At 44.1% G+C, this 23,840-nt stretch overlaps 1 protein-coding gene across 9 annotated transcripts in view; it reads right to left on the bottom strand.

Moving 5' to 3' along the window:
• The window catches only part of LRRC36 (leucine rich repeat containing 36), a 79,968-nt gene that overhangs the window by 33,870 nt on the left and 22,258 nt on the right, over positions 1–23,840 (bottom strand). For 6 of the 9 annotated variants that reach the window (XM_048870753.2, XM_075118297.1, XM_048870756.2 and 3 more), the window contains 6 exons: positions 18,636–18,931; positions 15,753–15,918; positions 13,744–13,910; positions 11,654–11,768; positions 8,812–8,926; positions 2,382–6,463 (listed from right to left, as the gene is read on the bottom strand). In XM_048870753.2, the coding sequence (XP_048726710.1) occupies positions 6,265–6,463; positions 8,812–8,926; positions 11,654–11,768; positions 13,744–13,910; positions 15,753–15,918; positions 18,636–18,931 (1,058 nt within the window). In that variant the 3' untranslated portion in view covers positions 2,382–6,264. Of the gene's footprint in view, positions 1–2,381; positions 6,464–8,745; positions 8,927–11,653; positions 11,769–13,743; positions 13,911–15,752; positions 15,919–18,635; positions 18,932–23,840 lie in introns of those variants that run through there. The other 3 variants (XM_048870754.2, XM_075118296.1, XR_007359283.2) reach the window with 3 other exon arrangements.

The following is a 23,840-nucleotide window of genomic DNA, read 5'->3' as shown; positions in this document are numbered from 1 at the left end:
GGCAGAGGGCACCAGGGCTGCAGGGTTTTTATAGGTTATAATACTGTCAGGTTTACTGGTTGTCATAGTCATTTTGAAATGTGCATACAGATATTTAATTTCCAGTATAGGTTCATAACGTCTTATGTTCTCAAAGTCTTGGAGCGAAGGCTGGTAAACAGGAGGTGACATGCCCTGACTGGCTCCTTCCAGGCAGAGGGTAACAGATGCATATGTCCATGTCTGGTCATTGTGTGTGATGTGCTTGTGACCTGCTTCACAATGCAGGTCGATTTGCATACAGAGCCAAAATGCGAATCAAGAGACTGTGAAATCTTCAAGAGAGGAAATGTACGGCAGGAGGGGATCCTGTTTTTGAGTACAGATAACGGACTGTTTGGGTATAGCTGGGGGGCAGAGGTACCCCCTGCATCTTTAACTGAGAAGACAAGTTGATACTGTGACTTGCCTCATGAATGGAAGATCACAGCCAAGCCTGGCTGTAAAATGCTTTGGGGGGTGACCATTGTTCCAGAAGATGTGAAAATATCTTGTTAGTTAAGTCTAGGTTCTAGGATGCATGTTATGATTTTATTTTATATGTAACCATTTGTTTCCAATATTTTTACTTGATATCATTAGAATCTCTTGTCTTTGTTATATCACCTTTTGCTTGTTTTCACTATAAACATATCTAGGTGCTGTGTGTTCAGTGGAGCAATGATCTAGGCTGTAACCAATAAGATGAGGGGCAGGGTTCCTTTAGGAGCAGCGAGTCTGTGAATACGGTGAGTGCCCAATGAATCAGGTGCTGGACACTCCAGGGAGAAGCTCACTGGGTCAGGGGTTGGTGTGTGCCTTTCGCTAACATGCAGAGGGACAGCAGAGCTCAGCTGAACTCCTCTGATCTACTGATATATGACCACCAAGATCATCTGTGACCTGTCTGGAATAAATACTGACAATCAGACCTCCCTGGACAAGTCCCCTGTGCAACCCACCATACAGACCTTCCTGTACAGGCATGACGCTTCCTGGTGGTACAACGGGTGGTGAGGCACCTCGCTACTACATACCCTTAGAATGAGGGGGTGTTGTCTGTGTGTACTGTGTGTGTGTATTTGGGAGACACCCACCAGACAACGGGCCGTTAGCCTTGATGGGCCATTAGGAAGAAACAATAAGACTTTGAAGATACTAACTTCTCTCCTTCCTGAGAGGCATCCTGGGATGTAGCTGTGACACTGCTAGGTCAGGTTGTCCTGTCACCTGGTACTAAACACCATCTTGGACTTCTAGTAGTTTTCCACTAAAAGGAGGGGGAGGTCAAGGTTGGGAAACAAGATTCCTGCCTTATGTAAATCTTTTTTTAAGGCTGGGGAGTAAGGCAAACAGGACTCTTCTCCATTGTCTTTCTGCCCAAGAAGAGAGCCTGCTGAATGTACCTGAAGAGACAAAGGAACTGAGCAGGAAAGGCAAGGGCTGAGTCCAGACTAAGTCAGGAAGTCTAGTCTGTAAAGAGAACTAACTGGAACTCTAAGCTACAGAAACTCTGCAACTTGCCTAAAACAACATTTAGGGTGAGAAATTTATGGAAACCAGTCTCCTTAAGATCTTAAGCTTGGTATGAATGTTTTGTTTTGTTTTCTGGGTAATCTGCTTTGTTCTGTTTGCTATCCCTTATAATCACTTAAAATCTGCCTTTTAGAGTTAATAAACTTGTTTTGGTTTATTATTAAACCCAGTTTGTGCAATTTCTAACTGGGGATACCGCAAGAAGTTGTGCATATCTTCCTCCACATTGAGGGAGGGGGTGAATTTATGAACTTACGTTGAATACATTTCTCTACAGTGCAAGACAATATTATTTTGGGTGTACTTTTCAGAGGGGAGCTGCAAGTGAGTGCTGGGCGATTTCTTAGCTGAGTCTTCTCATAGAGAGCTGTTTGCAGACTGTGTGATTCTACAGCTGGTGCGTCCCTACCTGTGTATGTGCGGCCAAAGGCCGGAGAGCCTAAGTCAGCAAAACAGGGAGAGGGGAGCCCAGGCTAGTGGAGCAGGCAGGCTCAGTGAAATCCCAGTACATCAGGTGGCATCCCTGAATGGGGAGGTCCAACCCAGCAGAATTGTTACAATATATTTGATTCTGCAGGTGTGAGTTTCCTCTCTCTTCAATCCGTGTTCTCTTCTTTGCTCAGTTGAGTTCAGATTGAGCAGTGCCTCCTATTTAAAAGATGACTCTTCTAAGCACTCTAAAATCTGCATGCTTATTCAGATTGTCTTGAAATTGTGTGCCCCATGGAGGAGCTAGGTGAGGTTACTAGTGCAAATTTGGTGTCATTTGAGCACGTGGTCCTGAGATACACCCTGCTCCCCAAACAAAAGAGCATTTCACAAAATCAGCAGCTTCTTACAATGTTTATTTTTGCACACGTGGGGTTCAAACCGTGGCTTTAATCATCCCCCACCAGTTACTCAATGTTCATCTCAGCTTGTGCCCTTTTGGGGGAAGCTCTATTGAAAACATTATTAAAGGAAGAGCTCAGCTCGCTAGAACGGTACATGGCAAGCACTCATGCAACAAAGAGAGTGAAATGTGCCTATGGAGCAAGACTAGGCCAGAGGCTTTGCAGCCGCCCTATGATTCGATGATGTGGCTGGCTCAAGGGGACATGCTATAGCTACTGAACCTAGCTACACCCCTGCACCGTAAATCTGAACCCTGCACTTGGCAGAGATCTGAGCATGATTTGTAGGACCAGGGCTAGTAGCTGCCTCTCAAGTGTTTTTTAACTTTTGGGGACTGTGCCCTGCTAATTTGTACTCCTACTTTAGGAGGAGTTCAAACCACTTTCTCATAGACAATAAACTGCACATGCTCTCCGCAGATGTGTGAGTGATGGCAGGGCATGTTGCTACTTTCTCTACCTGCAATATCATAGGAGAGCGTCAGCCCCGATTGATCAGTCAGCACAGAGGGAAGATGGAAGGGATGATGGCTGGAGGGAAGATGAAAGACAGGATAATGTAATCATGTTTCTTGAACAATGGAAATGATCACTTTAAAGCCAAGGGGTTCCCAATTCACAGCCCCTTCAACAGGAAGTATGCGTGACATTTTTCACTGAGTGCATCAAGGCCTTACCCTCAACTCAGGGGCATCTCTGTTTTTTCCTGTTTGTCTAAATTTTTGAACGCTGCAACTGATCAATTCCAAAATTTCAGGGAAAGATCTAGACATTGGTGCCCAGAACCCTATTGATTTTGGGGAAAAGCTGAAAATTGAAAGGGGGGCTAATGGGGGCACATGAAGCCCCCACCAATTCTTTAGCACAGCCACTGCCTCAGGTACCCCCTTCCACTGTCTATAGATCAAACAACTGGTTAATCCACTTGTTAAAAATGTAATAATACCCCATCTCAGCCCTGCCTATCCTCCCAATAGAGTTTAAACGCTGAAATCCTGAGTGACTTATCACCCACCCAGAAAGATGACTAATGGTGAGGGGGAAGGCCCCTGGCCCGGGGTGGAGGAAATGGGGTACTCTGGTTTGGGGGGAGAGAAGGGGAAGTGGGGTGGGAAATGGCAGAGTTAGAGTGGGGTACCCTGGTATGGGGAGAGGGGGGAAATGACAGTCAGAACCCCAGGCATGGCACGGAAGGGGAAAGAGCTTAATGAGGGTTCACTCAGAGCCCCTGCCATGAGGGAGAATAGGGGACGCTGCTGTGGGAGGGGGGAGGAGCATGGGGAGAAAGGGGAGAATAGGGGCACACACAGATCCCCTGCCAAGGGGAAGGGGAGAAGGGGGGACCCTGGAATGGGGAGATGGAGGCCACACAGTACCCCTGCAATGGGTAGGGGGGAAGGTGGGACTGCAGAGGAAGGGGAATAGGGCTCACACAATTCCTGATTTGGGCCGGGGGTGTGTGTGTGGAAGATTGAGGGATATGGATATGGGGGAGTAGGGCATGGGGGCATGCAGAGCAGCTAGTATGGGGGGGTAGAATGGGGTGGAGGGAATGGACAATATGGGGTGAAGTGGGCATAGGGGGCACAGAGCCCCTGCTAGGGAATATGGGGCAGGGTCACATCTATGAAGAGGAATGCAGACTTGCGGAGACGCAGTGATAAAACTGGGGTGTTTGGCAGAGTGCAGGGAGGGAAGGTGGATGGGGGTAGAGGGTGTAAATAGGGATGGATGTAGGGGAGAAGGGTTGGGAGGGCTTAGGCCAGTGGAACAGGGAAGGGATTTGGGGAATGGAAGGGGAGGAGATGGAGTAGGTGAACATGGGAGAGGTGCGCAGTAAGGGCAGGGGCCTAGTCACCTCCACATTCTTCCCTCCCCTGCCACTGTGCTGGCATCTGGAGTGCCCTTCCCCTCTGAGATCTGAGCTGTTCTCCCTGTCCCCTATGCTGAGCTGGGGGTCTGATCCCCTCTTGCTGCCCCTATATGTGAGCCAGAATCTCAAAAGGACCCTACCCCTCTGGGAGGAAGTCTGAGCCCCTCCTCCTATCCCTCCATGTGAGCTGGGATCCAGAGAGCCCTGCCCCTCTGGGGAGTATGAACCCCTCTCCCATGTGTGTGGTGGGATTGGAGGCCTCACCTCTCTGCAGGAAGTCTGAATAATAGCTTCCAAGGCCAGAAGGGATCATTCTGATCATGTAGTCTGACCTTCTGTATAACACAGGAAAACTAGGAAATTCTCTGACAAAAAAATTCATTAATGCAGAATTTAAGGTTGCTCAGTAGTATCGCCTACCTTTCCAGAACACTGAGTTCAGCAAAATTTAACCTCTGAAACCCAGGGAATAGAGAGTTACGGTACCTGCCAGCGTCACCTTAACTCTGCCCTCTGAGCAATGATTCTAGCATATGCTACCTTTGCAGATAGTGCGGAACGTGCAGTCAATAGGGCACATGCCCACTGTAGGGCAGAATCAAAGGCAAAACTCGCATGTAGCTGAGGTTCCTGTTCAGTGCACTACCTCCACCTGCCCTACACGCAGACACTGAGCCTGCTCCATCAAACATCCCCGTAACTCGTGCATTTTACAGTCCTTTCATATTTGCATACGGGGTTCCTCTAACACAACACTTCTATGTCTCCACCATAACACCCACACAGTACTCACATCACACCTCACTGCCCACAATCCCCAGGGGAAGAAGACCCCTCAGTATCGCTACAGGCACAACTACACAATTGAGTGCTGATATGAGGCAAACTGCATCCCTCAGGGTACACACATACCCGTTGCTTTTCAGCACACGGACGTGCTCAGATTCCACCCCCGCCACGCATCACCTCAAATCATATTCACAGTTCTGCTAATCTGCCCCACCCAATCCCTCCAGCATTCAATACAGCTACACTTAACCCAGTGAATGCAGCTAGAATGCATGCAGATAACTCCTAAAGGCTAGTCCCAGCTCCAGGGGGACAGAGTTAAGGTTGCATTGGTGTCCACCTTTCAGGCGTTAAAAGCTGAATTACCTTAATGCTTTATTTCCTGGTTTTCAACAGTTTGAGTTTTATTGAACCGGATGTTGTGGAAGAGCACAAGATACCACCAGGCAACCTTAACGCTTTACATCTTTCTCAGGGAACATATACTGGAATCACCATCCCATAGCTGAAATGCAACCATCTCTAGGGTAGAACACGACAGCTGTTAGCAGCAAACAGCAACACTACACAACACTTTAGGATGGGGGAGAGAAATTATTCTGTATTAAACTGAAATTGCAGAGGAAATAATTACCTGCAGATTATCATCCCAAATAACATTTCACCAGGACACTGGTTTTAGAACTCCAAATTCTTGCAAAAAATGCCATGGGACATTACCTTATTTTACAATTTATATCAAATATCGGATCTTCAATCACACAGCCACCTAGCACAGGAAACTGATTCAGCACCATTTCAGAGGAAATTGAATGCACTACTGAATCACCAATACTTTCTGAACTGTGAATCTGCATGCTCTGTAGCATCTGCGAAGATCATACGTCCTTGGGATGGCAAGACTGTAGACTACCATTTTATTTTAAGGAGCCTTCTGTATTTTTTTGGTAAATCAATAAAGACAGAAAAACATAAGAATGCTAACACCAAGTGGTGCTTAAGATGCTAATGCAAAGTAAGATTAGAATGAGATAATGAATTAATTTCAGTAAAAGTGGACACATTTAAATATAGTTTGACATCTCATATTGTACTTAAATGGAAAAGAACATAATCCATATAACATTAAGTATGTGAAGTGACTCCTTGTTTACTTTAGAGAGGAGAATTGCTTAATTGCTCTGCATTACAATACTGACTAGAGCCATGTGCTGATACAGGAGGAGTTCTTTCTAAGGGAGGCGATCTCTCACGAAGGGTGAATTTCTCAGAAGAAAGCGTTGTTTTTACGGAATTAGGATTGTGCTCTTTATTCAGCTGTTGCAGCAGAAAGTTGTTTGTGGACACTAAAGACCTGGGCAAGATGGCGAAGAGGCGGTTAAAATGATGCATAAGCATACATTCATCGGAATGAACTCTGCTAAGATGTGGAATGTATTCCCCAAAATGAGATACTAATTTCCATTTCTTCAAATTCATAGCAAACGAAAAGTTAAAATGAAGTGTGTAGTTCATGCTTCTGTATTTCAAACCAATTATAACAGCAGTCACACTTTAAGGTTCCATTTATAAATAGTTTATAAGGGGCTAAAATGATTGACGTTATAAACCTGTTACAGGCCTAAGTAATGTGTTATGGACAGCTACAAGCACATCAGTAGAAAGAGTTATATTGTAGATGATAATAAGAAACCTACTGACCTGATGGACAATTGATTAACCACCCATTAGAACATATGGGACTAGATTCACAAAAGGGGTCTGTTCACACCTGTGAATATATTAAATCCACTTCTTCCATATTTGAGCAAAGTTCCCATGCCATCAAGAAACTCTCAGTAATGGGTGCCTTTGGTTATGTACATATGCATCTGATATGCAAGTATGATCCGTCCCCACACGCTGATGCATGCAAGCTACCTCTGTTTGTTGTTGTTCTGATCATTACACATAGTAGCTACATGTCTGAGAGTTTCCTAGCACGACACAACCTCTGATATGGTCATTTTAGGGTTCAATAAGGAAAAGCCTGTCTTCTTCCAGTGACTGACTATGGTTTCAAAGAAGGAAGGGGTCACCAATTGAGACTGGTGCAATTTGATGAAAATGCTGGAGTAATTCTATCAGCTACATTAGGCTACAGCAACACTACAGAGCTTACAGCTGCACCTGTGCCAGGGTACCGCGGCTAGTGCAGACCCTCTAAGCGGATGGGAGAGAGGTCTCCCATCGATTTACTTAATCCACCCCCAACGAGTGGCGGTAACTACGGCATCGGGAGAAGCTCTCCTACCAACACAGCACTGTCCGCACCAGGTCGGTGTAATTTACATCACTCGGGAGTGGCTCATTCACACCTCTGAGTGAAGTAATTTATACTGGCCTAAGTTGTAGCGTGTACATAGCCAGTGTCTAATTAGATTGCTTCTAAGTTTTCAGAGTCACTGTTGCAATGAATAAGTATGCTATTTTATATGTCCATAATATGAATGCAGGATTGTTTCTAGGTTTTTGGCTGTTCTATGAGCTGTTGTACAAGGTCAGACTTAAGATTACTTGCGTGACATCAACTGTAAAGTTCCTTACTTTTAAGGTTTAGCTCTTTTTTTTTTAATGTAATCTTAATTTTGATTTTTTTCCCCAGGCTAATATGTTTGTATTTTAAGAAAACTGCAATATTCATTCATTTAAATAAAGTGTTGCTTTGGCCTATTAACATATTGAAGAACTGCGCAGCATCAAGAGTCTCCGACAAACTTATGAGCTGTGCAAACACACCAGTGATACTGGGCAGACCTTGTAAAGTGTGCTTGGGGTCATGAGGCGTTTAGGACTCCACGCAGCGTTTAGGATGCACGAGGAAACTGCTTTGAACAGATAAATACTTTCCCCCTGAACTAATCCAAGTCTTTACCGAGATCAAAACATATTTGGAGTTTTAGGCCAAGACATTTTTGAAAATGTTGTAAGTGAGATCATCAAATGCTTTGTCCAATTTGGCTGAAACTCTGTGAAAAATCCTCCTCTGTTTAAAAGTTCATGCTTCTAAAATCAATCTGCTTGAAATTTCACTTTGATTTAAAACCGGGCTTATAATGAAAATTATAGTAGCTCATCACACACTATGGATGAGTCAATCATGTTTCTACAAATGTACAGTGGAGACAATATAGTGACAAAGTGCGAGTCACCATAATCTAGGTCAATCCCATTTTTAGAAAAGGAGATGAGCCTAAAATCCAATTTGATTTAACGAGTCAGAACTATTACCCCCCCCCAATGCACTGATGTGTACCCTGATTTTTCAGAGGTGTGGGGCATAGTTTGTTCTCACTGACTTCAATGAGAGTTGTGTGTGTGACTGGGACATTTGAAAATTAGGCCAGAGGCTCTTTTTCTGCAAAAAGTCTCCAGGCAGGTCTATACTTAAAGCACTGCAGCGGACAATATGGACGCCGATGGGAGGGCTTCTCCCATCAGCATAGGTACTCCACCTCCCTGAGAGCTGGTAGCTATGGCAACAGGAGGGCTTCTCTCACTTACATAGTGCTGTCTACACCAGTGGTTAGGTCAGGTTAACTGAGTCGCGCAGGGGTGTGGATTTTTCACATCTCTGAGCAACATAGTTATACTGACCTCATTTCCTAGTGTAGACCTGGCCGCCAGGTGTGTAAAACGTCTACATCAGACCGTTCATCATACCTCTGACTCTCCTGTAGAAGATGCACAGTCTCCTGCAGTTTCTTATGTTGTTTTAATTCCAGAGTTAAGTACTCTACTTGGACACTCAGCTGCTCGTTCTTATGTAGCAACTCATCTAAAAGAATTACAGTGAGTTGGGGTCAGCAAAATACAGAGCTGTATGCCTGAACATGCATTTTAAAATACGTAATTAACATTATTAATAGTAATGATAGTACCTCTGAGTAGAATTAACTACTAGTAATGATTACTATTACTACAGGGTTGCACATTTTGTAGCTGCTGTAGGCCGAACTCATGGAACAAATCAGGGGCTCCTGGCATCTTGCCACTCCAACTCACAAGCTCCGTGTGTCCTGCGTGTTTCCTTCTCCACCATGCCACTGTCTCCCGTTCTCCCCATCCATGCTAGAGTCTCTGTGTATCCCCCAGTTCCCCTTCCCTCATACCAGGGTCCCACATTCTTTCCAGCCATGCCAGGGTTCTGTGTGCTCCCATCCCCCGCCCCCCAGGCCCAGGGTCTCCCACTCTGCCCCCTGCCAGGGGCTCAGTGTGCACATCCCCATTCTTTCCTTCCACTCTCCCCATTTGTCCTCTTTCTGTCTGGGTGATAAGTCATTCAAAATATCAACATGTTAAAGTCTATTGGGAAGATGGGCAGAGATGAGATGAGGTATTGTTATCCTGGAAAGTGTAAACTGGAATCATCAACCAGGTCTTTGATCTCTACGTAATTACAGGGGTGCTTGAAGCCATGGCTCTGCAACAGAGAGGAAATGGACTCTGTGTGTCCCCCATTTTTCCCCTTTCTGGTTTTCCGATTTTCACCAAAATCAGTACAGTTCTACTCAACTGGTTGTGATGTTCAAACCCTGTGTTACAGACTGAGAAAGGCCATTGCACTGAATGTAGAACCTCAGCTCATTATTACTTTATTTTATTATTCTAAGTCACGTTTCTAAGGGGATTTTCACCATCATTCCTAGACTCTATTTTAAACAAACTGGCAAATAATCTGTGACCTCCCCCCCACCCCGAGGAGGAGTCAGTTCTGTATTTTCATATTTTGAGTAATTTGATCTAGATTCCAGGTACATTATTTCAGGAGCAACTTCAAGGGCCATTTTATGGTTTGTCTGTTAGGGGATTGCCTACGTTAAAATAGGAGCCCCACAGCATCATCTACTGGTTGCAAGCTCTGGCCTCAGCCAAATCTTTGGTGTTCTCAAATTCCACAACCAAAGTCAGGCCCTGTAGGAAAGCAGATGCTTACAGGTTCACTGTTCGGTACATGAACTTGGCAAAGCTGTTGCTCGCTTACTAGGCACTAGATATTTATGTAAATATATTTCGGCTAGTACAGATACATCCCAAACTAGTACAAGATAAGATAGTTTGACAACATAATGAATAGGGATGTTTTGTCCAAGATATCAGGAACAAGGGGAGGGTAACACCCAGCTTACACATTTCATGGCATTTGTTTATGTTAGTTTGGTTTTTTTAGCCTATAAATGTTGGGGTACTTTGCCTTGATTCTTTGTTCAGCTGAGGTGGCAGCAGAACGTCCAGTTGCTGCCTGAGCTGTCCTTGACCCAGGGCACTCGTGTTAGCGTACCTGTAACCACTGAGCCAGGGCCCTAGGACTGTGTCTTGATGGCAATAAACCTGGCCGAGTGCCTTTGTCACTGAACCATGCCTGTGGTCTGTCTTTGAGTAACAGTGCAGCGTTAGTTCACAGGCTGCCATATTTGCTAATAACATTGAACTTCAAGGACAGAAGCACTGAGCAGCTTAAACAGTGCTACCAAGGCAACAATATTCCAGCCCCCAGCACTTAACCACGCTGGGTAGTATTATCAAGATCTGCTGAACCACCTCTCTGCGCAGAGCTGGGAAAGCACACGGAAAGCACGCACAAACACGCAAGCCAAGTGACAATACTCTATCACTGAAGAGTTAAAGGGTGGAAACAAAATGAATACCCCTCATCATGGGTTCATGTAAAATAGATCTTATGAAATGAACTCGATATACTTTGACAAGATTTAAAGTCCAATTGTTAAGAGTAATTGTGTTGATAAATGAATTTTAATATGGCCAAGTTCAAGATGCTACATCTAGGAACAAAAAATGTAGGCCACAGAATGGGTGACTGTATTCTAGAAAGCAATGACCCTGAAATTAATTAAAAGCCATTGATGGACCTGTCCTCCATGAATTTATCTAGTTCTTTTTTGAACCCTGTTATGGTCTTGGCCTTCACAACATTCTCTGGCAAGGAGTTCCACCTTTTTCTTGTTTTATTATAAGTGCTGTGTGGTATACAGGAACAGTGATTTAAGGTAAAATTAGTAAACTACTCCTTGGGAGGAGAAGATCTGGGACTCCTGTGAGTAGTCTGTGGCAGGGGCTGGTTATCAGAGGGGAATGTTTCAAGAGGACTTGGGGACTGGAGTGCACCTCTTGTTAACCTGCAAGATGAAGCCAGGACTGGCATAGCCCAGGGGAGAATGCTTGAGTGTCTGAAAGGCTGGTGCTGTTAGGGAGCTAACACCCAGTTACCACAAGCAAGACTCCCTCAGGCTAGAGGCAGGGGTGTAACAGTGACTCACAGTCCTGGGCACCCCGAGAACCATCACAACACCACTAATTAGATGCTACAGCCTTTCTGGCGGAAAACGGATCCTTCATTTCTCAGGGTATTAGTGTTGAGCAGCACTTGGACTTATTTCTAACTCTTCTGAGCTGCAATAACAGCACTTACCAGCAAGGAGAAAAGAGTAATTCAGACACAATCATATTACATATAATAAGCCAAAACCAAGCCTTGTGAACCTACCGTAAGTGAGTGAGTGAGTCCCACTGAAGCAGTAATTAGAAGCAGCAGTGTAGTCCACTTCCTGTAATTGGGAAGATGACACATGGCTCTCCTCCTGCCCCTTGGCTTGCTGCTGCTTCACACAGTCCAGTATTTGACAACAGAGAATAAAAAAGGTTGAAAAATCAAAACGTTAAGAGAAATTAAATGTTTTCCTACAGTCTGATCCAATGTCCACTAAAGCCAATAGGTTTCAGAGGAGTAGCCGTATTAGTCTGTATCAGCAAAAACAATGAGGAGTCCTTGTGGCACCTTAGAGACTAACAAATTTATTTGGGCATAAGCTTTCATGGGCTAGAACCCACTTCATCAGATGCATGGAGTGGAAAATACAGTAGGCAGGTATAATACACAGCACATGAAAAGCTGTGAGTTGTCTTACCGAGTGGGTGCAAATTAATTCCAGTTCTGCAGTTTCTCATTAATGTCTGTTTTTGAAGTTTTTTTGTTGAAGAATTGCCACTTTTAAGTCTGGAATTAATTAGCAAACTGGACACCATCAAATTAGGCCTCAGTAAAGACTGGGAGTGGATGGGTCACTCAAAAAGTAATTTTCCCTCTGATACTCACACCTTCTTGTCCACTGTTGGGAATGGCCCACATCCACCATGACTGAATTGGCCTCGTTAGCACTATAAAAAGTAATTTCCCCTCTGTTGATATTCACCCCTTCTTGTCAACTGTATTTTCCACTCTACACATCTGATGAAGTGGGTTATAGCCCACGAAAGCTTATGCCCAAATAAATTTGTTAGTCTCTAAGGTATCACAAGGACTCCTCGTCGTCAAAGCCAAGAGGAGTCTTTCCATTGGTTTTGATGGTCAGTATATCAGGCCCTTTGTGCAGTGATGAATGCAAATGCGTGCAGTGCCGCTGTGCTCTTCCCCAAAGCCAATGCACCTCGCCTTTTAAAGACTTGGCTGAAATGCGTTCTTAAAGAAAAATGGTGCTTTCAGCTGTTAACAGAGTGTGGGGAAGTTCTGCCATTTCCAAATACTTTAAAAACCAATAAAATAGAAAAGGCACTTAAGGGACACTGGCAGGTAGTTCAAGGTTTGTCAGGAACCGGATTTAAACAGAAATGTTTTTCTATACGTTGTTTAAAGGATTTAATTGAAAACAGTTTTTAACTTTGGATGTAAACATTTCCCCTGCAGTGGCTGCAACCTGAACACTGAGCATGGGGTTGGGGATAGAAAGTCCAGCCCTGCCCCTGACTGACCCTGTGCTTTGGGCCAGTCACAAAACCTCTCTGCCCCAGTTTCTCCTTCTGTAACAGGGTGTAAACTTGCTCAGAGGGATGAGGTCTGGACTGATGTTTGTAGACTGCTCTGAAGATAAAAATTGCTATGTAAAGTGATGGCTATTCATGCACTGCTGCAAAAGAAGCAGAAAATGAAACCATCTAGCTACAAAGGTAAAAGTGACTAGTCTATTTCCATTGGTCATACTGCATGGAGCGCAAAAACCAGGCAAACCGCATACATGATAAATTATTATTTTTAATTCTTTCATTTTTAATAATCTGGAGGAAGATTTTACAGGCATAAAAGGCAGATGGGAGCTGAGTGCCTAGCTACTTTGTGTGCCTCTGAAAATTTGCCCCCTGAAATGGTGTTAGTGACCTAGATCACGGATGATTTTTAATATACATCTTTCCCCTGCCAATGTCCCTTTATTACATATTAACATATTACACTGCAAATCAAATGCAATACCATAAAACTCTCGAACCACCAGAGGCACAGCCAAGATAGACCCTGCTCTCACAAGGCACTGTCAATAAAAAAGTGCTCCCATTTGACACTTCCACTGCACTGATACTTCCCAGGAGGTCTAGTCTGATGACAGTACAGTGGGACTCAAGGAATACAAATCCCACTTGAATGCAGACAAAAAGGCAATCTGTGGGTCATTTACACCTCTTTGTAATTAGCTGTAGTGATTATCAGTTTTGGATTTTTATGTTACAAGGAAGTTTTCCTTATTGGAAAGTTCATCCCCTTGTTTCCATATGACATAGGCATGGGAAGGAAAGGAAAACACATACCAAAGCCATGTTTGCTCTGTCAAACGGCTCAGCATACTTCAGCTGGGTCCTTTGAAGTCTGGGAGCATTTCCAGCTAAGACTGATGGGCTATCCCCACCTGGTAGGTGAACATCCTTCTGTGGAGGGGTAGAGGCCATAAGGTACAAAAGCAAATCTTGAGCTGGAGCTACAGAAAAACAAATGGGTTGGAAAAGCAGAGTCTGAAGAATAGAGCACTGGTTTCATGTTTAGTGACAGTATCAATAGCATTAGGTGGGAAATGGTTTTTCCCATATGGGGGAAACTTTCAAGATTTTGAAAAATTTTCCTGCCTTGAATCAGGATGAAAAGTCAATCTCAAATTTTCAGACTGAAAATCTCCCCAGAAATAAATTGGTTCCTGTTTGTTTCAATAATTTCAAACTATTTTATTTAGATTTCAACCATTTTTGTTTGAACATCTTTTTTTACTTAAATTTTGAAGAGTACTTAGTTTATAGTATTTTGAAACCAAAAATCATTTTGAACCAAAACCTGGAACTTTTTCATTTAGAAAATGTCAATGTCCCATTTTGACAAATTGGAAACATTTTCCCCTCCAAACATTAACAAAATGGCGATTTTGTGATAGAAAAATGCTTAGTTGAGAAATTCCTGACCAGCTCTAAGTATCAAGACACCTGGGCACTTAACAGTATCACAGCTGTAGAAAAGGCATGGATTCTAAAACATTGGACAGTTTAGCTCTGACATACTGGTTGGTCCCTAAGGACTAGATTCACAGAGGAGCTTAAGAAGGGTGACTCTGAGCATTGTCACACCATATTTTCAGGTGACTGGAAAATCACTGGGGTTCCCAAAGCCTGAGTTCAGTACCCAGGTTCCCTATACAATGAATGTCCCAGGCCCCGCCCCCCCCTAGGGACAGCCCTGGCCCTGGAATTTCTGTCAGCAGGCCTGGCTCTGTGCGGCCAAGATCCCTTACTGCAGTTGCATGCCATCTCTATTGGTCTCCAACCTTTCTCTCACTCCAGGAGCTGCTGCTGCTGCCTTGTGACTCGGCCCTTTGGCCAGGTCCCTGTGCAGTTTCTGGGGTGGGTATCAAAGTCCCTTCTCACCAGCAGTCTCACGCAGTCTTTCCTTGATGCCACTTCCCCCGTGGCAGGTAGGGGAACCCAGGCCTGCCCTCTCCACTCAGCCTATATCACCCTCTTTTGCTGCTTAGTTGGCTGATTGGGCCTGTCTGGCCTAATTCAGCCCTCTCAGAACGAGTGTGGGGAGTGCACCCCATCACAGACCCCAGTCTGGTAGGTGAGGTCTGAGCATGCTTACCAGATCAGGCTCTGCAAGCGAGTTAGGTAGAAGAACCCCTCTCTTCCCCCAGCTCATGCATCATACTGGGACTTAGGCTTCCAGATGTCTGGCAATATGGCTGTAGTGCGAGTGCACAGAGGTAGAAACATACGCACCTAGGGAACTCTTACTGCAAAAATATAGGTGCTGAGTGATTTTTTGGAGCCTACAGGGTTTGGGAGCAGTTGAGTAGCAGTTTTGTGAATCCCCATGGGGCCCGATTCTTGGATTTGGATGCCTAAAGTGGTCGTTAGCTCCTTTTGTGAATCTAGCCCTAGATTTATTGCAGCTTTTCTTGACTTGCATTTCTACTATGCACTACACCTGTACAGCATATACTATGCAGCAATTGTAAGGAAAACCACACCTCAGAGTCCCAGAAAACACTACTTACTGCTCAGCAATGTATGAAAAATTATCATATCTTAAGAGAATTCTCCAGAACGTAATGGGGAGCTACCACTTTGTAACAGGACGGGACTGCAGGAAAAGTTACACTTTGAGCCAGAAATTGCACTAAATGAAATGCAAAAGAGTTAGAATAACTTCCCATCCACAAATGCCAATTGGGAGCAAGCAGTTTGATGTTTAAGCCAAAGAATTTCAGGTCGCCTGGGAGGATAGGTACAGCAAAGACAAAAACAGACTTAAAACTATTCATTCAAATGAAATTTACCAAGAAAATTCTTGTTGAGGAGGAGGGACCCAGCTCCATCCCAGTAACGATCTACCAGCTCCAGGAGCTGCTGTAGGACAACTGCAATATGTGATGCTTTCTCAGTCCTTTTGGGACTTGGACTTTCTGTGAAACTCGTATCGTTGTTCAGATCACTGGGGACAAACTAAGGAGAAAAAGGCAAAACAAACTGTTTATTTTTCCAGTAGATTTGCAAATTATGCAGTAGATTTGCAAATTTGCAGTAGATTTGCAAGCACCTAACTTACGTGCATAAACCAGGTATTTGTGCTTGTATATTTCCAACTGGCACAGAACCAGCCAGGTGCACAGGAAGATACATTCTCACACAAATCAGGTAAGCTAGGGGCGCCTGAATTTACATGCACAATTGCATGAGGTTCATTTTGTAAAGGCCACATGTACATAAAGATACATACAATCTAAATAAATCACATAGGGCTTTAAAAACATAAAGAAAAGAGAATTTTTCCTCTCTTTATATTAAGGACATAAAACCTCTTTGAAGTCATATGCTGCACATAGGTACTACAAGTAAGATGGGTACTAAGAGAGATACCAGAAGAGACTACTGGGACCATGTAGCTTCTCCTCCTGTATATCACAAGATAGAGAATTTCACACTGTAATTCATTCATCATCTCAAGAGCATATGTTTTAGAAAGACATCTGATCTTGATTTAAAGATTTCAAGTGCTGGACAATCCAACACATTCCTTGGGAAGCTGTTCCAACGGTTAATTACACTTGTTCAAAATTAGTGTCTTATTTTCAAGTTGAATTTGTCTCACTTCAACTTCCAGCCATTGGTTTCTACTTGATTAACAAAGGGGTCTCCACTATTTGCCTTCTCATTTAGGAATTTACAGATCATAATCAAGGAGCCTCCTAATCTTTTTCATCAACTAAACAGTCTGAGCTCCGTAAGTCTCTCATTTCCTGTATCTGAATCAGTCTCTTGGTTCTTCTGAGCACTTTCCAATTTTTCAACATCCCTTTTAAACTGTGGACACTAGAACTGGACCCAGTGTGTGAAATCCTGGCTCCACTGAAGCCAATAGTAGTTTTGCCATTTACTTAAATGAAGCCAGAACTTCACACCGATTTCCAGTAATGGTCTCGCTAAGGCCTCCTACAGAGCTAATATAATCTTCCTACTCAGCATTTCTCTCTCTCTATGTCAAACAACTGCATTTGCCCTCTTACAGCATCGCACTGGGAGCTCATGAACAGTTGGTTTCCATCAGCCATGACCCTTAAATCCTTTTCAGAGTCACTGGTTTCCAGGACACAGTCCCCCAACCTGCAAGTGTGACCTACCTTTGTCCCTACCTGTCTGACCTTGTGTTTGGCCGTATTACAATATATGTTTGGCTATGCCCCATTTACCAAGTGACTCAGACTGCTCATTACTAATGATCATTAATGATCACCCAAGCAATATCTGTGTCATCTACATGCTTTGTAAACAATGGTTTTATATTTCCTTTCAAGAGCCTTGAGACATGGAAGAATTCCCAGACTGTTCTCTTAGAACCTGAGAAAATTTACCATGGGGCACATTCTCCACTGCATCATGTGACCCGCTGGTATAATTCCATTGGCTTCCATGGAATTATATGAGTATAATGCGGTGGCAAATTAGTCCCAGTTTTAAGGTACATGGAACTAAGAGGACACAAGAAAGTAGACACAGGCCAAAGCATTAAAGGCTAGATCCTCAGGAATTCACAAAATGCATACAGTCGGAATCAGGACTAGTGTACAATGCTGGCATAAAGTCCCTGCTTGTGTTGTTCTGATTCCTAGTTTTAAGGCCAGGAGAGAGCACTAGATCATCTGGTCTGGCCTCCTGTATATCACAGACCATTACATTGCACCAAGCTACCCCATACTGAGCCCAGTAACTTAGCTTTGGCTAAAGCAGATCTTCCACAACGGCCTCCAGTTTGGATTTGAGACATCAAGAGATGGAGAGTCGACCATCTCCCTTGGAAGTTTGTTCCAACAGTTAACCACCTTCACTGCTAAAAAATTGTGCCTAATTTCTAACTTGAATGTGTTTGGCTTCAGCTTCCAGCCACTGGTTCTTGTTCTGCCTTTCTCTGCTAGACAGAAGAACCCTTTAGTACCCAGTATATATCTGGTGCTACTCTGTGCATGCCCTCCACTGTGTATATTATATTACAGCAGCCTGAGGGCTGCATATGTAATGCCTGCCTGTAAGAGCCACAAGGTGCTGAACAGCAGCAGGCTTAGGACAGCTAGTATGGTGCAACGCCATCACAACCACTCCTCCTTTTTGGTAGCCCTGTCCCCTTCTCATCTACCCTTACAACGAAGAGGACATGTGATGTACAGCCTCTCAGACAGCTGTAGACCACTGCACGTTGACACTTGTGCTTGGGTGATAATCCCCAAACCACGTAGACAAAGTTTGTGTCCAACCTACATGGCCAGTGTGGTGCAAAGTGGGCACAATAACTCCATCTCTAAGACTGGACATTCCATATTAATGTGATCCCAGTGCTGCTAGGTTTGGACCCCCAAGTCTGCAAGATCCTGGATTCAAAATTAAGTGCTGCCAGGTAGTGTCAGAGGAGGATCTATTGCTTACTCAAGTTGGGGTACTGTTTTCTTAGAGTACCTTTTGTATGTTATTTTACGTAACCCATTATAAGTAGCATTCTACAGTTTTGTAGTATTTAGAATAATCATACAAAAAACATAGCCACACCATAAAAGCTTTTACAATCATTTTCTGTTACAAACAGGCATATTATAATGAGATGCCAATATAAATCTCCATTAATAGTAAATGCATTTCTGTACAGCAAAGAGGCTAAATAGCAAGACACTTGCCTCCTTATTTGACTCTTTAAAACAATGCTGAGGGGACAGTGATGAATGCAGTCTGTCACTTTGTTTATACCCCATTCTAGAAGGGCTCAAGCACCTGTTAGCTGCCGATTCGCTGTCTTTCCTAGGCATTGCAGATGGGAATGTTTTTCTCGTTGCTAGCTGTGACTGCTCAAGCAACGCTTCAGCTGATAAAGGTTGATGCCTTGATGTTAAATCACTGAAGCTCGTAGATAATGTAGAAAAACGAGTGGCTAACAGAGCAGGCTCGCTGGTTAGGTGTGTATTGGTGTTCAGATCTAGGGGAAGGAAAACAGGAATGCAGATTAACCTTCTCAGACATTTTTATCCTCCTTTCCCCCGTGTATCTTTCTGTGCTCTCCGCTAAGCAGTAACTCACATTTACTTATCAGAAAAGGAAGGACTATGATTCTAACATAAAGTGTCAAGGGGGTCATTCATATAAAACAACAACAAAAAAATCCCAAACAAACCAAAAACAAACCCAAAACACTGAGTGACTGTGTTTCTGGGAAGGGCATAGCGTGGGAACAGCTGGGGCAGTGGATAGATGTAGGCCAGGTTGAGTGAATATGTCCAGGCCTGCCAAATGATCAATGATCTGCAATGTGACTGTAGAATCAACATTTTTACACTATATCAAAAATAATCTAATTAAACAAATATTAATTCAATTTTAGGCAAAATGTGGGAGATGCATCACTTTGCAGACATCTTGTCTGAAAGGAGGGTAGTCTTATGAGGTTAAGTGTGGAAAAGAGAGATGGATCTACATGAAAACATTTGATAGATATGTTCCCTTAGAAAACCGTCCTAGTAAGTTTAGTCAATGGAGATTGATTATGCTTCAAATTCTCACCTCCACCCCCTTCAGTCACAGGAAGCACTGTATACACAAGCTGTAAATGAAACAAGCAATGCAAGAATTCCTAGTTATGTACACAACACTGTAAAGGAACTCGACATAAAAGATTAATAATTGGAAACAAAAGAATTTTGTTATCCCCTCCTTGTAAGTTGTTTAAAGGTACAAGACCAGGTAGCTGGTTATCCCCCCCCATTGTTTGCTTTTGCAATGAAGCCATTTGCAACAAATGTGAGAAACAGTCCCATGGTAAAGGGCATCAAAATGCCTTCTGGATGAGAACACCAAATAGCTTTGTACGTGCTGACAAGGTCTTGTTTTTGCAGGCACCAGAAACCCTGTTAAAAATTATAGAACAATTGACTTTGGAATGTGGGCAGGTAGCAGGGCTTCCACATGAACTACAAAAAATCTGAAATGGTAGGAATTACTATTCCCCAAAGGGTCAAACCAAACTGTTGTCAGCTACCTACATTTAAACGGGTAAAGGAATCTTTAAAATATTTAAATATATTGTGGAGAAATATAAAGGGCATTACTGTCCAACGTGGAATAAAATAATAAAAGACTGGGAGGAATGGAAGACATATGACATTTCTTGGCTAGGTAGTGTTGTATGGGGACACTTTGGCAAACCAGTAAAGTGCCTGAAACCACTATGGCTTATTGCTAAAAGCAGCCAAGTCAGCAGGCTGTAAATTAGCCAAGTCAGCAGGCTTAGCTTAACCAAGGCAGGAGGGGAGGGTTTTTTTTTGGGTGCCACAGAAAGGGCAGCTTGACCCTGCATCCTTCCTGATAAGAATTATGTTGAAGTTGCTGATACATGTATCTTAGAAGAGCAGGATGTGCCCCAGGAATGTCTATTGGGGCCTCAAGGCTGCAAACTCTGGAAAAACCCACACCTGGTTAATCGATAATCAGAAGGAACCTCTTGCTTGACCATTGAGACTGCTTACTTAACAAGTTTGCTTTAAGGGACATGTCATTCTATTACTAATGTATAAATAAGGGGGGAAAGTTTGAGGTAGGGGGACTCTTCAGGACTGGACTCTCTCTCTCTCTGGATGCATCTTGTGTTTCCCAGCGGCAGACGGGCTGCCACTGTGCCACTCGAGAGCCACACTCAGCTTTGGTAATTATCAAGGGTTGGGGGTGTTTTACTAACCTCTTGCGGACGTGTGCATAAGTGCTTGAGACTAAGTAAAGTTTAGCTTTAAGTGAAAGCACTCTGGTGTTGTCCGGTTTGTGCCAACCATCTATCGGTCGGACGGCCGTGTCTCCCGATTTATTACCTGACACCACTCACACAGAGTAAAAGTTACCAAGATCTTTGGGTTGAAAGAACCCTGGGTAACAGTGTAGCCATGATTGTCTTCTTGTCATGTCCTCATACTACTTCCCACCACATCCATGCACATGTGACTGCTGATCACTGCACTCTGCCAGATCACCAGAAGAGCATTTATTCTCAAGCCACTGACATTACAGGAGATGCTTCATATTTTAAGGCTCTCTGCTACAGTCATAGGTATAGGGGCCAGAAAGATATAGCCCCACTTGAGCATCACATTTTGTAGCTTAAAGTCATTTACGCTCATAGGAAGTGGGATAAACGATTGACAAATAGCAGGGTAGGAGATGATTGCATGCTGGGGACCGGTTGTCTGTCCTCGACCATCGTGTCAAGAAGCTTGACTGGAAAAACCAGCTTGCCAAGAAGAAGTAGCGGCTGCAGAAGATGAGGGAGGAGGTGGATGCATCTTGTAATTTCTGCTCTTCTGTCTGGACAGGTCCTGGATACAAGGCATAAAAGCTGGATACCAGTGAGGATGCTGAGGGTGATACCGCTTTGTTTTTGTTGCTGGCATACAGATGCCCAGAGACTTAAGTGTTGCCCTTAAATATTTTAGGCTACACAGCCTATCATCTGTTTTGCCTGAAAACAGCAAAGGACCCTTAGATGGGAGACCTTAAATGGGCTGTTGAGTTGAACCTCTGGAGGACGGGAGTCATGAACACCTCTCCATATCAATGGCCATAGCCTGAGCAGCAGAGTTATCCCCATCTAGACTGACCTGGAGAGCCATCTTGGCCACTAATTTGCCCTCATCCACTATTGCAGCAGACTCCTGTTTCACCTCATCCAGTAGCCTGTTCTTCACCCTTAAAACATTTCCCACAAGGTAAAATCATAATGACCCAGCACAGCCTGCTGGTTTGCAATCCTAAATTGTAAACTTCCTGTGGAATAATTTTTTCTTCCAAATAGACCCAATTTTTTTTGTCTCTTTTCCTTTGAGCACTGATGTCTGGTGGTGCGCATTCTCTCTCATTAGTAGCAGAGACAACTAGGCAGCCTCAAGGGATATGGTACACAGATACTCAAACCCCTGCAAGGGGACACAGTACATCCTTTCTGCTCTCTTTACAGTAGGGGGAAGAGAAGATGGGGTCTGGCATAACACCTTGCCGGGCTCAAGGATAGACTCATTGATGGGAGGGCTACTCTACAGGTACTTGCCAGGGCTAAAACATCCACCAGTCTGTGTGACTTCTCACTCCATTTAAATATCAAGAGCTGTGGTCATCCTCTTAAACAGTTCCTGATGAGCCTTGTAGTCATGGGGTAGGGGAGAAGTATTATCCAGTTGTGACAGAATAGACACCCTTGTATTCACACCCTACACACGACTGTAATAAGCATTGTACAAAATAGGCCTTGTAAGGTATCATTTGAACACTCAATTTGCTGATCAGTATTCTCCTGGTAAAATGTGTGGCACCATTGAATGTGAATTTATAAGATTCCTCTGAATGGTGTTATTAACAGAAGATCCAAACCCCACAACACTGTCCAAACAGAAGTTGGCAAACAGGACTGTCCTAAACAAAGGAACATGTGCTCTGCTGAATTTGCATTTAAGCAGTAAACAGAGCCATCAAGCAGGAAGGGAAGACAAAAGGAAGTTCAAACAGGTGAAAAAAACAGCAGGGATCATCCTTCCACACAAACTCTTTGGCTCCTGGTTCTCAGCTGGAAATGTTTTTCAAGAGGGGGACTGAAACTATAAACGGGAGGGACTAACACCCTAAGGCACCCCCCTCTCTCTCCCTGCCAATCACATTAATTACACCTGAAGAGACAAAGGAAGCAGGTGTTGGACTCTGGGGGCAGGACCCTGATTTGAGAGTCTGGTCAATAATCTTAGAATGTGCTGGACGCATGTGGTGAGAAACTTTGCTTGAATCTAATATAGTTTGGTAAGTTAGGAATTATTAAGCCTTTTATCTGTATTTTTCTTGTAACCATTTCTGACTTTTATGCTCATTACTTGTATTCACTTAAACCCTCTCTTTGTAGTTAATAAACTTGTTTTATTGTTTTAGCTAATCCAGTGTGTTTAAATTGAAGGGTCTGGGAAACTCCATTTGGGGTAACAAATTGGTGCACTTAAAGGAATAATGGATTCAATATATTTGCGCTGCCCAGGAGAGGGCTGGGCAGTACAGGAGATAGGTTTCTGGAGCAGGCTGGGCGCTCCCCAGGCAGATTGGTCAGCACAGCTCCGAGCAGCACCCCTGAAGCACTTATGCCTCTCCCCTGAAAGAGCCCGGCACCAGCCAGCGACACCCCCAGGGCCGTCCCCTGCCCGCGTAGCCTGACTGCCATGAGGTGCTACCAGATGCCCTTACTCGCCACTGCCCTGGCGCTCCTGACTCTGCTGCTGCTCCTGAGGAGCCAGGTCAGTGGTGCCGGGCTCCTTTGGGGAAGGGGCAAGAGCATATCAGGGGTGCAGCTCGGAGCTGTGCCACTCACCATGCCTGGGGAGTGTCTGGCTGTGCAGAGGCAGCCCGGCTCAGGGAGCAGGGCAGGGAGGGAGGCTGGGCAGCACCCCTGCTCCCACAGTGTGAAGAGCCTGGGGCCCGAGCAGCTCCCATCAGCTTCCAATCCACCGGCTCCTGGAAGGATGCAATGATTTCAAACTGTGGGGTTCATCCCACAGTTTGAATACCTCAGTGCTAAATGGAAGGCAGAAATGTGAGTGGGCGCATGACCCCATGTGCTCCCCAAAGCGTCACCTCTGGGGGGGCACAAATATGCTTGCTCGCCCCAGGTGCTAAAATGCCTAGTTATGTCTTTGATCAAATTAATGTATTTGTTTATTATTAGAAGGTAAGCTTTGTATTGCATTATTATTGGAAAGGTGTGACCCCTCCCACTACTGGAGTTGTGGTACAGCACAACATGGACTGTCCTTGTAATGAAAAAGCTTTCACATCAAGTACAAAAGAGAAGAACCAAAAAGAGTATAGGTATTTAG

The sequence above is a fragment of the Caretta caretta genome, chromosome 12, assembly GCF_965140235.1.
Source record: "Caretta caretta isolate rCarCar2 chromosome 12, rCarCar1.hap1, whole genome shotgun sequence".
Taxonomy (NCBI): domain Eukaryota; kingdom Metazoa; phylum Chordata; order Testudines; family Cheloniidae; genus Caretta; species Caretta caretta.
Note: the sequence above shows the minus strand (reverse complement) of the source record. Positions and strands in the feature narration are given on the sequence as shown.